This window comes from Myxine glutinosa, chromosome 6, assembly GCF_964187855.1.
Source record: "Myxine glutinosa chromosome 6, kmMyxGlut1.1, whole genome shotgun sequence".
Lineage (NCBI taxonomy): Eukaryota > Metazoa > Chordata > Myxini > Myxiniformes > Myxinidae > Myxine > Myxine glutinosa.
This window is the reverse complement of record NC_136266.1, coordinates 62,310,878-62,325,013: the sequence shown is the minus strand read 5'-3', so window position 1 is coordinate 62,325,013 and position 14,136 is coordinate 62,310,878. Positions and strand designations below refer to the sequence as shown.

Below are 14,136 nucleotides of genomic sequence, written 5' to 3'. Positions count from 1 at the left end.
CAAAAACAATAGGCTTCTTGCTTATGACCTACTGTATCATTTGGTGAAGATTGGTTGAAAATTGTGACCTGCAGGCGACTGACAGCATAACGCACAAGACCAACCAATACACTTGAAAAATCTTCAATTTTCGCAAGTAACAAACAGATGGGAGAAAACATAACCTCCATCGACCTTCGGTGGCGTAGGTAATTACGTACATGTACACGGAGAGATAAACACAGCAGGGTGACGAATGGCCATAACGGTTTTAAATTTCGAGGCGCGTCGTCGAAACTGGTGGGTGGTACGTTGTACCCGAGTGAGGGGGCCAAAGTTCTTACCTGCACGGACAAAAGCCATATGGGTTTGTTTTTGTTTTTTGTTTTTTTTGTATACAAGATCGAGGCTCGTGAAAGAGCGAACATTAATCACACAGAAAGACAAACAGACACACAAAACAAATAACATCGGGAGCGGTAGACAAGATGGGGAGAGAGGGGGAAGGACACAAACACAACATTTGAGAGCAGGGACCGAGAGACATGGAGACATCGAGAGAACTGTGGGAGGGAGAGGGCTTTGGGGGGAAGGCATGGGAAGGGGGGGGGGGGTGGGAGAGGTATAAAACCTCTTAAATCCCCTTTGAGGGTTTATTCCTCAAACCCACAAACACAGAAACGAGACAAGGAAAATCAACAATACAACAAATCGAATGCAACAAATAATGGTTTCATGAAATAAGGTACCGTAAAATGGGGTGAATAGGGACAGCAAGGTGAATCGGGACACAAACTGAAAAAAAGTTCGGAAACTTTTTTGACTGAAAATTGATAACCATACTGATTTGTTGATATTTGGGTTGAAAGTGTTCTCTTGTTTTTTTTTAAAGCAACTTGTAGTCCCTATTAACCCCATATATGGGTTAAATGGGAATAAATAGGATTTTTATGGCTGTCCCTATTCACCTCGTTTTATGGGTGAATAGGGACAGTCACTAATACAAAAAAATAATAATCAAGAAACAATCCTGAGTTTCCAACTTATTGCTAAATTGATAGCTCAGATGGATGCACATAATATGCACCCATAATATAAACCACGGTGCCAATGAAAAAAATATGGGATAAAAAGTTTCTCCAAACTGTCCCTATTTCTTGATTATTATTTTTTTGTATTAGTGACTCTATTCACCCGTAAAACGGGGTGAATGGGGACAGCCATAAAAATCCTATTTATTCCTATTTAGCCCATATATGGGGTTAATAGGGACTATAAGTTGCTTTTAAAAAAAAACAAGAGAACACTTTCAGCCCAAATATCAACAAATCAGTATGGTTATCAATTTTCAGTCAAAAAAGTTTCCGAACTTTTTTTCAGTTTGTGTCCCGATTCACCTTGCTGTTAGCCCAGGAGCATGAGGTTAGGACCTAGAAGAAATTAGTAGAAAGCTGATTTTTTTTGCACAGAGCTTCAGAATACCATGTGGATGCCCACAATATAAAGTCCCACGAGTCCCACCTTGTGGCATTTTCAAAATTCAAGATGGCCGCCGGTTGGATGGAAAATACATAAATATGGATAACTTCAGCCGAGAACCTCATAAAAGTGTACTTTTCGTGGCTAAATATATGTTTTAGCACACTAGGATTTTAATAGAATATATTTCAGTGACCTCAGATAATGATATGTCGATATAATCCAAGATGGCTGACAAAATTGCCGCTGCTGTAATGCAAAAAAACATCAAAATCATGATAAGTTTAATTTGCTATTATTTTATTTAATGCAAAATGTTTCACATTGTGACCACAAGGCCTGCAAGAGGTAAACAACACATGTAGTCTAGTAGGAAGACTAGGTCCCCCTGCACCCCCCGGAGATATACTTCTAATCAGTGTTTCTAGATTGGAAAAAATGTGTAGAAAATGACTAGCTATGGCCCCAAGCTGAAAAAATGTCCCACATACCATTTTTATGCAAATTACTGCTGCCATTATCAAAAAAACGATTTTTGACATATCTCAGCCAATATTGCAGATAATTGAAAAATGAAGGTGTCTAGACCCATGTTTTGAAGGGCATAGATCATGATAGAACTATTCATAACATGATTACATGTGTCTATGGTATACTAGTATGCATATTAATGCTGTAATTACAAAATAATCAGTTTTACAAATGATAAGGATACGTTAATACTGCAGATAACTTAACATGGTACATAAGGGGTCTAAACCCAGGTATTTTCAAGGTTAAATGTCAACAAGATGCTCCTGAGTCTTGCATAGGGGCGGGACATTGGCAGTAACATTGGTACCACTCAACTTTTCTTCCCACCATTGACTTTGTATTGCGAGAGATTTTCACTTGCTTATTTAAAGGTTTCTCACCCAGCCCACGTAAAATCTACCAACTCCTGCTGTTAACTCCCAAACATATTTTTTTATGTTATCCAATCACAGTGCAGAAATGACAGACTAGAGATCCAAATTAGTGCTGCTATAGCTGCCATTTTACATTTCCATCCATGTAACATGCGCGCTCGCGCGCTCGTATCAATTGGTAACGTTGATGTTATTGAATACCTCAGTTGAAAGTTCAGTCTTCCATTCCATCTGTGTGTTGTTCTTGGTATTCATCCTCCAATCTAGCCAGGTAAGATGCTAACTATAATGTTACTCACACTCTTGACTTCAGTTTCTGCATGAAATCATAAACAGGCAGAATAACAGCTGAGCCAGCTAGCACCATGTTAGCTAACGTTAAAGCTAGCCTCATCTATGTACAGTATGTTCCTAATGTCGGTGTAACTTAAACTTTTGTTAATGCCAAACATGAGACATATCTGTTGACTTCTGTATATGAATTGAACCAGAAAGAGGCACGACAGCTGAGCTAGCTACAGTAACTTAGCACAATGTTTCATTGGCCTAGATAGCTAACGTTAGTGTGGAAGAATTTAGATGTTTTAGCTATTAGCACTTTTGATGCCACTAAACATGGTTTAGTCAGCTAAAAAGTACCCTAGTGTAGAACATGACTCAGAACCTCTGTTACCTCACTGAAAACTCAGAGCCTCCTTTCACAGGCACTTTTAACATCATTCGTGATTTCTTATTTGTCATTTAACAGTGATGGTAGACATCGACAGCAAGCATGCCCAAAAGAAAACGGAGTGTAGAACCTGCAGCCCAAAGCTCTCCTCCTACATGCATCCTTCATGTACCATCCATGTCTGATCATGGGGATTTCACGCCCCTCCGTAAAATTAAAGGATCTGCTTCAGAAAAACTGCAACTGCTTCAAAAGATCCGGGATAGACGTCTCAACCAACCGCATGACTCCCCATGTCGTATGCAATCAGTATGTGATCAGATCCCGGCAACTCTTCCTGATGACCTAGAAAGAGTAGGATATCACAGCAAGTGTTATAAGCACTTTGTCCGCCACTTTCATCGTCTGGGAGATGATACAGAACCAGGGCCATCAACCTCATCATGGCATCACTCTCCTCGTAAACCAGGAGGTTCTGCTGAACCCATCTTCCCGCCAGAGTGTATATTTTGTGAGAAAGTTGAGACCAAAGATGCTCATCGCAATACTGAGAGGCCTACAACCTTCCCATCCTTTAAAAACAAAGAAAATGCATGGGAGCAAATCGAAACACGGGCTGAGAAAATGGGTCTCTATCGACTCCATCGAAAGGTGAAAAACAAAGACCTCTTTGCATGTGAGGCCAAACACCATCCGTCATGTTTTAAAGCTTTCCGCACAGCATTCTACAACTATGAGCGTGCGATTCACAGAGCCGAAGCACCAAAGGAGCAGGCTTGCATGTCAGCCGCCCATGAAAAGGCATTCAACTCAGTACTGGAACACATTCAAACCCAGGTCATCCAGCAGAATAAAGTTCTACAGCTTTCTTCCTTGCGCTTGCTCTATGTCGAGGAACTGAAACTGAATGGATATGAGAACTCAAATTATCGGTCAGAGAAACTACTGAAACGCCTACAGAATGACCCAATCAAGGAGCATATCCACTTCACGAAGGTTGATCATGACAAATGTGATGTCATTTCTTTCTGGCTTGTGCACAGCTCAAACATAACAGTTTCCAATGCTCTCGCACGAGCATTCACACTCGGAAGCACAAACAAGAACCAAAATGTTGCCCTCCAACTTCGCCAGGGTATTCTACAGGTGGATCTTGAGATGATGGATCTCATCGATGACCCAGACTGCCCAAGAGCAGGGAGACATCGTGAACTAGAGAAGGCAGAGATCAGAAAAGGCGAGGAGGCCGTTCAGCGAACCCTAACTACTATCAAGAACTTCACCAATCCGTTCACCATCATTGATAAGGACAAACTCTACTGCCTGGCCTCTGGTGCTCCCGTCCCCATGGATGTTGAGATGGATGTGTTACAAGCAGAAGCTGTGGGGAAAGCTGCGAAAGCTGACTTCATCAGGCGCCTGGAAAGCGGAGAACCTGAGAGCTTCTTCAACCCAATCAAGAGAAAGAAACTCAAGACCATGGAGGCTAGTAACAAGAAGATCACACTAACATCCTCACAGGGCAAGGTAAGGATGTAATCCAATACCCAAGTGCTTTTGTATTTTATGTTGTATTTTTAAATGGCGTCCTGTACATGCTATATTGAGATACAAGATTGAACTCCAAATTTGTTTATTAAAGACAGTGCACATCAATGAACAATGTAAAGATTGTAAATATGCCAATTTATAGCACATGAATAATTTTCACCTGTAGTCCTTCCTGTAGTACATATCAACCAATCACCATTTATCATTCCAGGTCATCCAGTATCAGGAGCAAAGCAACCTTGCATTCCTGCTCCTTGTCAAGTCTCAGAGTCAAGATGAGCCATTAGACCTGGGAGAACTCATGAAGTACTGCCTGATGCCAGTGCCTCCTAGCCTTGGGACACCAGATGGGTTCTTCTGCAAAACCAACAAAGCCTCCATTCTGCACTACCTTTTAGAGGACACCACACCACAAGATCTGCAATACCCCAAGGATGCCCTGTTCATCCAGGATGGAATGGCGCTGCTGCATACCCTTGCCAACCTTCCCCCAACATGTGGTGAGATATGCTTGCAGGTGCTTGATCAGATGGTGGCCAAGCAGCACTTTCTGTTCTCCACTGACAGTTACCATCCTGAGTCAATCAAAGCGCAGGAAAGGCTGAGGCGGGGCAGCTCAGAGAAGATCATTCTGGCTGGACCAGCAACCAGGAAGCCATATGACTTCAAAATGTTCCTTGCAAATGACGACAACAAAAAGCAGATGTGCCAGCTTCTTCTGAAAGTGTGGAGTGGACAAGAGGCAGCTACCAGGCTGGAGAGAACAGAGATGGCTGTGCTGATCGTGGAGGGGAAGGCCCACCAACTTGCCTCAACGAATGGCAAGGTAAAATTGAAAGCCCTTCGTGAATGGCGATTCAATTTGTAATTTTTCCTGAAAAAAAGGTGATTACCTGTGATGTTTGTCTAGATCTGAAACTGGCAGTGACTGGTGATTGAAATGCGGTGCCTTTTTGTGTTTCAGGTCGAGGTACGTGAACTCCCCACGATCTACAGCAACCAGGAAGAGACTGATACCAGGGTGGTTCTGTACCTCCATCATGCTGCTACCATCGGATACAAGAACGCTGTAGTCAGAACACCGGACACAGACATCCTCCTGATCCTGCTCCACCATGCCCACAACATCAAGCTGACGGTGTACCTGGATACAGGGTCAGGGAAGCATCGCCAACTTGTCAACGTCTCTGAGCTGGCAGAATCCCTGGGAGAGGACTACTGTGCCACTCTCCTGGGGTACTATGTGTTCAGCGGAGAAGACTGCACCAGTGCCTTCAAAGGGAAGGGAAAAGTCGGGCCCTTGAAAAAGCTGGAGAAGAATCCCAGGTTTCACAGGGCATTCGGTGAACTGGGTGACAACTGGGATGCCAACCCTGAGGTGGAGAGGCAGTTAGAAAAATTCACCTGTGTGATGTACGGCCAGAGTCGCGAGTCATCAGTGGACATTGTCCGTGCCAAGCTGCTACGAAAAATGGTGGGAGAGGACAAGACCCTCACATCCAAGTCCAAGGTTGATCTGGCTCGCCTTCCTCCATGCCAGTCTGCCCTGAAGCCGCACATCCAGCGTGTGAACCACCGCGTAGCATTGTACAAAAGAGCCGATCAACCTATCATCGAAAAGCCAAAACCTTATGAGGAGCAAGGATGGATAAGGACTGATGAAGGACTGTTGAAACCAATGTGGTCCAGTGGTCCCATCCTACCAACCTCACTGGTGGATCTTCTGAACACAGGAGAGCACGAAGAGGAGGAGGAAGAGGAAGGAGAAGAAGAGTTTGACTCTGACGATTTCGATGAAAATGATGATGACTGACTCAGTGTAGAATCACTAATGCTAATGATGTTTATCTAAAACAAGCAAGAGAAGAGTGGTCACATTGAGTGCTAGGACTATTTTGACAGTTGTAATATTTAGAAAAATAAAACTTTGTGTTAACGTCTGTGTAGACGGACCTTAATATGAGTCTATTATTTCGTAAAACTGTGATTATTTTGTAAATAAAGCACTAATTAGCATACTAGTATACCATAGACACATGTAATCATGTTATGAATAGTTCTATCATGATCTATGCCCTTCAAAACATGGGTCTAGACACCTTCATTTTTCAATTATCTGCAATATTGGCTGAGATATGTCAAAAATCGTTTTTTTGATAATGGCAGCAGTAATTTGCATAAAAATGGTATGTGGGACATTTTTTCAGCTTGGGGCCATAGCTAGTCATTTTCTACACATTTTTTCCAATCTAGAAACACTATTAGAAGTATATCTCCGGGGGGTGCAGGGGGACCTAGTCTTCCTACTAGACTAATGGGGATTTGACATTTAATGCCACACGTGGGAATGCCACACAGCTCAGCCATCACTTGCTCTTGGCCGGTACGCCGAAAGTCTGTAGAAGAGAAAACGGCAAGCATTAAAAATAGCAGAATACACATTCACATAGGCTATGGCTCTCATAATAATAATAGTAGCCATCTTGGATTATCTCTGCATATCATTATCTGAGGTCACTGAAAGATATTCTATTGAAATCCTAGGATGCTAAAAAATACATTTAAACATAAAAAGTATACTTTTATGAGGTTCTAGGCTGAAGTTATCGCAATTTATGCATTTTTCGTCTGACTGGCGGACATCTTGAATTTTGAAAATGCCACAAGGTGGGACTCGTGGGACTTTGTACTGTGAGTATCCACATGACATTCTGGAGCTCTGTGCAAAAAATCAGCTTTCTACTAATTTCTTCTAGGCTTCCCCTTCATTTTTGGCTAATGCTCCTGGGCTATGTCCCTATTCACCCCCATTTCATGGTACGTCAAAGTAAAAAGAATGCTGAGGTAAACCTATAATTCTAATTGAGGTACCGACAGACTATGTACACGCAAATTCAAAAAGAGACTATGGGAAAGATAAAGTAAAATAAAATCCCCCCTTTATGCCGGCACTCAGCTTTGGTCTCGACGAGCACTTTGTTGGGGTCGGTCGACGAGAGGACCACACGTCGAAGCGCCCAAACAATGGCGCCGGTCAATCTCGCCAGCACACCGAGCCGTGCAGCAGGCAGCCGAACATCTTCCGCTCGATACCGGGCCAGCCAGCACAACACGGTGCTTAGCTCCCTTGAAGAGCACCGCGTCAAACAACATCCCTGGCTCCAACACTGCAAGGTTCTCTGGGCTTAAAAAAAAAAAAATTCTATACGAGATCGAGGCTCGTTTAAGAGCCAGCACATCAAACACACATTAGCACATAAAACACAAAAAACATAAACAGACATGTAAAACAATAAAGTGAGGGGGAGACGAGATGGGGAGAAAGAGGGAAGCACACAAGCACAACAGTAGCGGATAGGGACACCGGGAGATCTGTTCAAGGGAGAAGGCTGGAGGGGGAAGGGGTAGGTATACGGTACAAAACAAATTGACACGACAAGGAATTTCAAGAATGAAGTCGGGGATTGAAAGATGTGGATTTGGGTGCATTAACGGGGGTAGAAAAGATCAAGGTTTTGGATGGGGGAAGATAACAGGTGGTGGTGAATAGCTGTTTTAAAGACCTGGAAGGAGGAGAGGGATTGAAGAGAGTGTGAGAAAAGAGGAATGAAAGAGTGAAGCTGAGCAGAGAGTCTTGATTTTGGCAGTTTCACGAGAAGAGGGTTGCTGGCAGTTCTTGTGCATCCTGCAGGAATATTTGGGGGACACAGCACAGACAGGGCTGGGGTAGCTAGGCCAGAGAGGAGCCTGCAGAAGACAGAAAGACCACCAACCTGCCTGCGGTGAGGAAGTGAAAGGCCCTCAGAATCAGATTCATCTCGGGAGATACCAATGATCCTGAAAGCTTTGGTTTCTACAGCGTGAAGCCGAGCTAGGTGTGAGGCAGGAGCACCAGCCCAGGGGGGAGAGCAGTATTCCATTGAGCTGCGGATGAAAGCTTTGTATGTGGTGAGGCTCAGGTGTGCCAAGGAAGGACTTCGCACGACGGAGGATGCCCAGTCGGCGACTGGCCTTGGAGGCCAGCTTGGAAATGTGGTTTTCCCAAGAAAGATCATGGCAGATAATGAGACCCAAAAGCTTGAGTGACAGAACTTCTTGGAGAGGATTGTTGAGAAAGTAGATGGGGGGGGGGGGGGGGGGGTTGTCCAGTCGGTCTTTTCGGAGAGACATAGTAAGAGTGTGAGATTTGTCAGGATTGAAAGACATGTTCCACTTGTTTGACCAGTTTGTAATTTTCTCCAGGTCTGCAGAGAGTGAAGAGGCTGCTGCCTGCCGATCTGATGGTCGAGATATGGAGCGGCAGAGAGTGAAGTCATCAGCAAAGAGATAGAGTGGATTTTCCAGAGAGTCGGAAAGATCATTGATGAAGACCAGAAAAAGCACAGGGCCCAGAAAACTGCCTTGAGGAACTCCAGCCTGAACAGGAAGGGGAGAAGAGAGAATTCCATTCAGGGCCACACATTGACTGCGACCGGAAAGGAAGTCCACAAGCCATGCGTGGAGATTTCCATGGATTCCATAGGATGAGAGTTTGGTGAGCTGAGCGGGGTGCCAGACCGTATTGAAGGCACGAGATATGTCAAGGTAGACGGCTCTGATTTCCTCTTTGGCATTGAGGGCCTCCACCAATTGTTGAGACAGCAGAAGCGGCATGTTCAGAGTAGAGTGACCTGGTCTGAATCCAAATTGATGCCCAGAGATCAAGCCATTGGAGAAGGGAAAGGATTTGATATCCGAAGCGATGATGGATTCCATGACCTTGCTGATGATTGGGAGCAGGCTGATTGGTCTGTAGTTGCAAGGGTCCGTTTTTGCACATTTTTTCTGTAAAGCGGTAATGTTTGCTGGTTTCCAAGATGCTGGCAGATGACCTTGAGCAAAAGAGAGGGTGAAAAGAACCGAGAGAGGGTGAGAAAGAGCGGCAGAGCAGGATTTTAGGACCCGTGGGCTGATGCCGTCTGGTCCAGTTGCAGAATCAGAGTCGAGGTTTGACAGAAACTTCTCCACCTTGTCAGGAGAGAAGGACACAGAGTCCACGAGCAGCTGGGTTCAACTGGGTAAGGTGCGAACAGAGAGGGATGGGTTCGGGACACAAGATTTTTGAGGCAAACACAGAGTTGAGGCATTCGGCTTTTTCATGTGCGGTGTCAGCTGTGGAGTCATCCGTTTGAAGTAAGGGAGGGGATGGAGGGGAACAAACACCAGAAACAGATTTGACCAAACACCAGAAATTGCACAAAGTTATTTGGTAATTCTTGTCTGTCCAGCTGGAACCAAAAGGGTTCCCAACGGAATAAAGTACTATTCGTTTGTCTTTAAAATTTTGCTTTCAAGAAATAAATCGTTTGTATGAGATCGATAACCTTTGTTGCAAATACTCTCTTTTTGGAATCATTGAAATCTTGTCTCTCTGCAACTTTAAGGAATTCCCCCAAGCAAGTAAACAATAATTCAGTCTAGACAAGATCAGAGTAGAATATAATGAAAGTAGTATTTATTTTAGGATTTTAAAAAACTCATTGATGATGCCAGTACTTCCAGAAATATTTTTCCAAAAGTTATTCACATGCATTGTCCGTGACAAATTTTCATTAATTACAACACCTAGAATTGCAGTGGTCTCTACTTTGCATAAATATTTTTTGTAAATAAAAATGGATCCTGGAAGCATTGAGATCATGTTATTAAAAAATATCGAGATGGTTTTATTTTATTTTATTTTTCTTATTTTTTATTTATTATTTAAAAATTTTGTACACAACGTCGAGGCTCGTGTTCGAGCTAACATTTATCACAAAAAGACAAACTGGCACATAAAACATATGATAAATGGAGCGGGAGAACAAGATGGAGAGCAGGGACATCGGGAGATCTGTGGGAGGGAGAGCGCTTGGGGGGAGGAGGCATAGGAAGGGGTGGGGGGGGGGGGGGAGGAGGCATAGGAAGGGGTGGGGGGGGGGGAGAGGTAAAAAAACAAACAAACACGTGGACACTGCTTGGACTTCGAGGAAAGAAGTCGGTATTTAAAAAAAGTGGATCTGGCGTGAATTAATGGGGGTAGAAAAGATCAAGGTTTTGGATGGGGGAAGATAAGAGATGGTGGTGAACAGCTGTTTTAAAGACCTGGAGGGAGGAGTGGGATTGAAGGGAGTGGGGGAGTTTGTTCCAGAGGCGGGAGAAAAGAGGAATTAAAGAGTGAAGGTGAGCAGAGAGTCTTGATTTTGGCAGTTTAACCATAAGAGGGTTGCTGGCAGATCTTGTGCGACCTGTAGGAATATTTGGGGGACAGAGCACAGAGAGAGCCTGGGGAGCAAGGCCGGAGAGGAGTCGGTAGAAGACAGAAAACTGAATTATTGTTAATTTAAATTCAATGAGAGATTATTAGCTGACGTGGAACTGAGTCATGTCCACTCTGGGTCGAGTTGAGAATGTTTAATTGGAGAGACGATCAGAGAACAAAGCAATTACAAAGGCCCAACAGCAATTACAAGAGTAACAAAGTTATAAAAGAAAGCACAATAATTACAAATATCAGTACAACAGAACTCTCTGATAATCTCTGAAGGAATGTTTCTTGAGTTCAGCTTTATATAGGAGTTTTCACAACACAATGTAACAATTTATTGATTGTTACATTATTTGTTACATTGTTACATTATTTGTTACATTGATTGTTATTGAATAACAACACAATTTCACAAGCAAGTACTTCAAACTTGCAAATCAGCATACTTTCAGCTGCGAAAGATTGCATCCATTCGCCACTTTCTTACTCGTCAAGCTGCTCTAACTCTGGTCTGTGCCCTTGTCCTCTCAAGGCTAGACTATTGTAATTCTTTGTATGCTGGCTGCCCTCAGTTTCTCTTGGATAAGTTACAAAGGGTTCAAAACTCTGCCGCTCGCATTGTCTGTAAGGCGAAGAAGTCTGACCATGTTACTCCGCTTCTTGAATCTTTACACTGGCTGCCTGTCTCTGCTCGTGCGCAATACAAAATTTGCACACTATGTTATAAATCATTGTGTGGAACGGGACCTCACTATCTCTCCGATTTGCTCACTCTCTATGAACCTCGGCGACGGCTTCGTTCAAGCGACGACTCTATGACCTTAGAGCCGCCGCGCACCAGCACCAAGTCGTTTGGCGAGAAATCCTTTTCCTTTGCTGCACCTCTGCTCTGGAATGACTTGCCTTCCTCTGTTCGACATGTTGACTCTCTTCCTGCCTTTAAAACCTCCCTCAAAACCTATCTGTTTCACAAGTCTTTCAAAGTCTAAGTCCTGTTTTCCCTTTGGTTTGAGGTGGGACAGAGATCGAGAGTATGTCTGTGTACATGTGCGGGGGAGGGAGGGGAGGAGGAGGGGGAGTACACATCTGTGGGTTTTGAATGGGGAGGGAGAGGAATCGGGCAAGAGTGAAGGTGTGTCTGTGTGTGTGTATGTTTGTGTGTGTGTATGTTTGTGTGTGCGGTGTGTGTGCGTTCGCATGATAATGTAAAGTGCCATGAGGGTCGTTTACTCAGCTTGATGGGGCTATATAAGACTCCTTTATTATTATTATTAATAATGGCATAGGATGCAGCTGTGGGGTGAGTGAAATAGGGTATAAGCCACCCTATCTATTCAAGGTGATGTTTTGGGTCAGCAACGCACCATGACAATCAAGGGCAAACGCATGTGAATGGGCAGATGAAGTGAGACATCAAAGTGAGAGGAGGAGTTTTGTCAGATCTCAGGACTATCCCTGATTGATGTCTCTCCTTTTCAAACTCCCTCATACAACTTCCTCACAAGGCCAAAGGTTGTTTATCCTTTGCCGGCACAAGTGGCTTTTATCATTTTGCTGGATGTTGTTGTTCGAGGTCGAGGTCGAGTGACATATTTTTGTCTCTCCAATCCAGACACTGTCTCCTTCATATTATTTCATTATCCCACTGTCCCTTTGACATACATATGTAGTCTTAAGTTTATAGAGTATATATATATATATATATATATATATTGTTGCGGTTTTAGAACCCTCACTTTGTAAACACTTGTAAATAATTTCCATCATTGAAAAGGTCAAAGGTTGCACCCTTAGTTAGTCATTCTCTTATCTTCCCTTCCCTCTTATCTTCTCTATAAGTTAGTCAAAGATCTCTTATCTTCCCCCATCCAAAACCTTGATCTTTTCTATCCCCGATAATTTCACCCCAATTCCACTTTTTGAAATACCAACTTCTGTCCTGGAAGTCCTTGGTGTCCTTGTGTTTTATACTTCTCCCACCCCCCCCCCCTTCCCACGCCTCCTCCCCCCAAGCCCTCTCCCTCCCACACATCTCCCTGCTCTTAAATGTTGTGTGCTCTCAAGTGTTTGCGTGCTTCCCATTCTCTTGTCTTCCGCTCCCTCTTTTTATATATTTTGTTTGTCGGGTTGATTTGTTTGTGAAGTAAATGTCAGCTCTTTCACGAGCCTCGATTCAGTATACAAAAAAAAAAAAGTCCATATGCAACACGCAGGCCACCATAGGAACTTTAGTTATTTCCTTATTATGTGTCAGATAAGGCGGTGTTTCCAATAGTTGAATCTGCGTTGCATCAATCAAATAAGGAGTAGGTCCTTTCGTTCATTTTGTAGCCGCTCTCTCCAAGCTACGCCATAATGCGCCCCTACAGTCGGGGCTCGTCTCTCCCCAAATTGTCACGTGGTTTGATTAGCAGCGTTCGCTGCATTGAGCCTTCGTCGCCGTAGCGCTCGCTCCAAACGCCATTGAACATGCGGTCTCAGGCCGAGGAAAAAAAGGGCGGGACACAAGAACGAGGTGTGGCCACGTCAACTCACCATCAATGGCGGAGCCGGTGAGCCCTCGCCAACCAACCAGGGCTGAGGTGAGCTCAATGGCGGGTGTGGTTTGATGAAGCGCGCATTGATCTGTGAGCGCATTATATAAGCGCATGCGCCAAGCCCTTTGAAGGACTGCACGGGGGGACTCCTTTTTGAAAGGACTGCGCCAAGGACTGCGCAATGGACTGCTGATTGTATGGGACTGCGCGGAGAGAGCTCGATTACCACGGACTTGGGGACTTGAGGAACTGCGTGAGGGAGCTCGTTTGATACGAACTGCCTTTGATACGAACTGCCCTTTGATACGAACTGCCTTTGATAAGAACATTGGTCGGGAGAGAGAGAGCGTTGGCACGAAATACGTATTACGTACGCCGCATCCCAGTTCCCCCGATATCTGTAAGGTCCGCTCGCGGTCAACAACAACGACGCGCTGCCGGCCCACTTCCATCACCACCACGGCACGAGTCGGGACCGGACAATGAGCCTGGACATCTGCTTGGACCTTCCTCCCCTACCAGCTACCATCCCGTGTGAGTGTGTATGTTTGTCCTGGGGTCGTTAAGTTAAGACTGTATAGGTAAGCCTGCCCTGTGTCCTGCTGCTTCTACTTCTTCCTCCTGTATATTCCTTTCGTTTCCTCTTCTTTTGCTTGTAAATAATTAATAAACCCACTCTTTGTTCTTCCCTTACTCTGGTTTCCTCTTATCCGATCGTTTTAGTCT

The 14,136-nt window shown here is 44.2% G+C and overlaps 1 protein-coding gene across 1 annotated transcript; it reads left to right on the top strand.

Moving 5' to 3' along the window:
* The first annotated feature begins 4,197 nt into the window (after positions 1-4,197).
* On the top strand, positions 4,198-6,545 carry LOC144892721 (uncharacterized). The gene is made up of 3 exons (XM_078781038.1): positions 4,198-4,563; positions 4,799-5,413; positions 5,552-6,545. Exons 1-3 carry the CDS (start codon positions 4,198-4,200, stop codon positions 6,398-6,400), a joined length of 1,830 nt encoding a protein of 609 aa, XP_078637164.1. The 3' UTR covers positions 6,401-6,545.
* Positions 6,546-14,136: the final 7,591 nt, after the last annotated feature.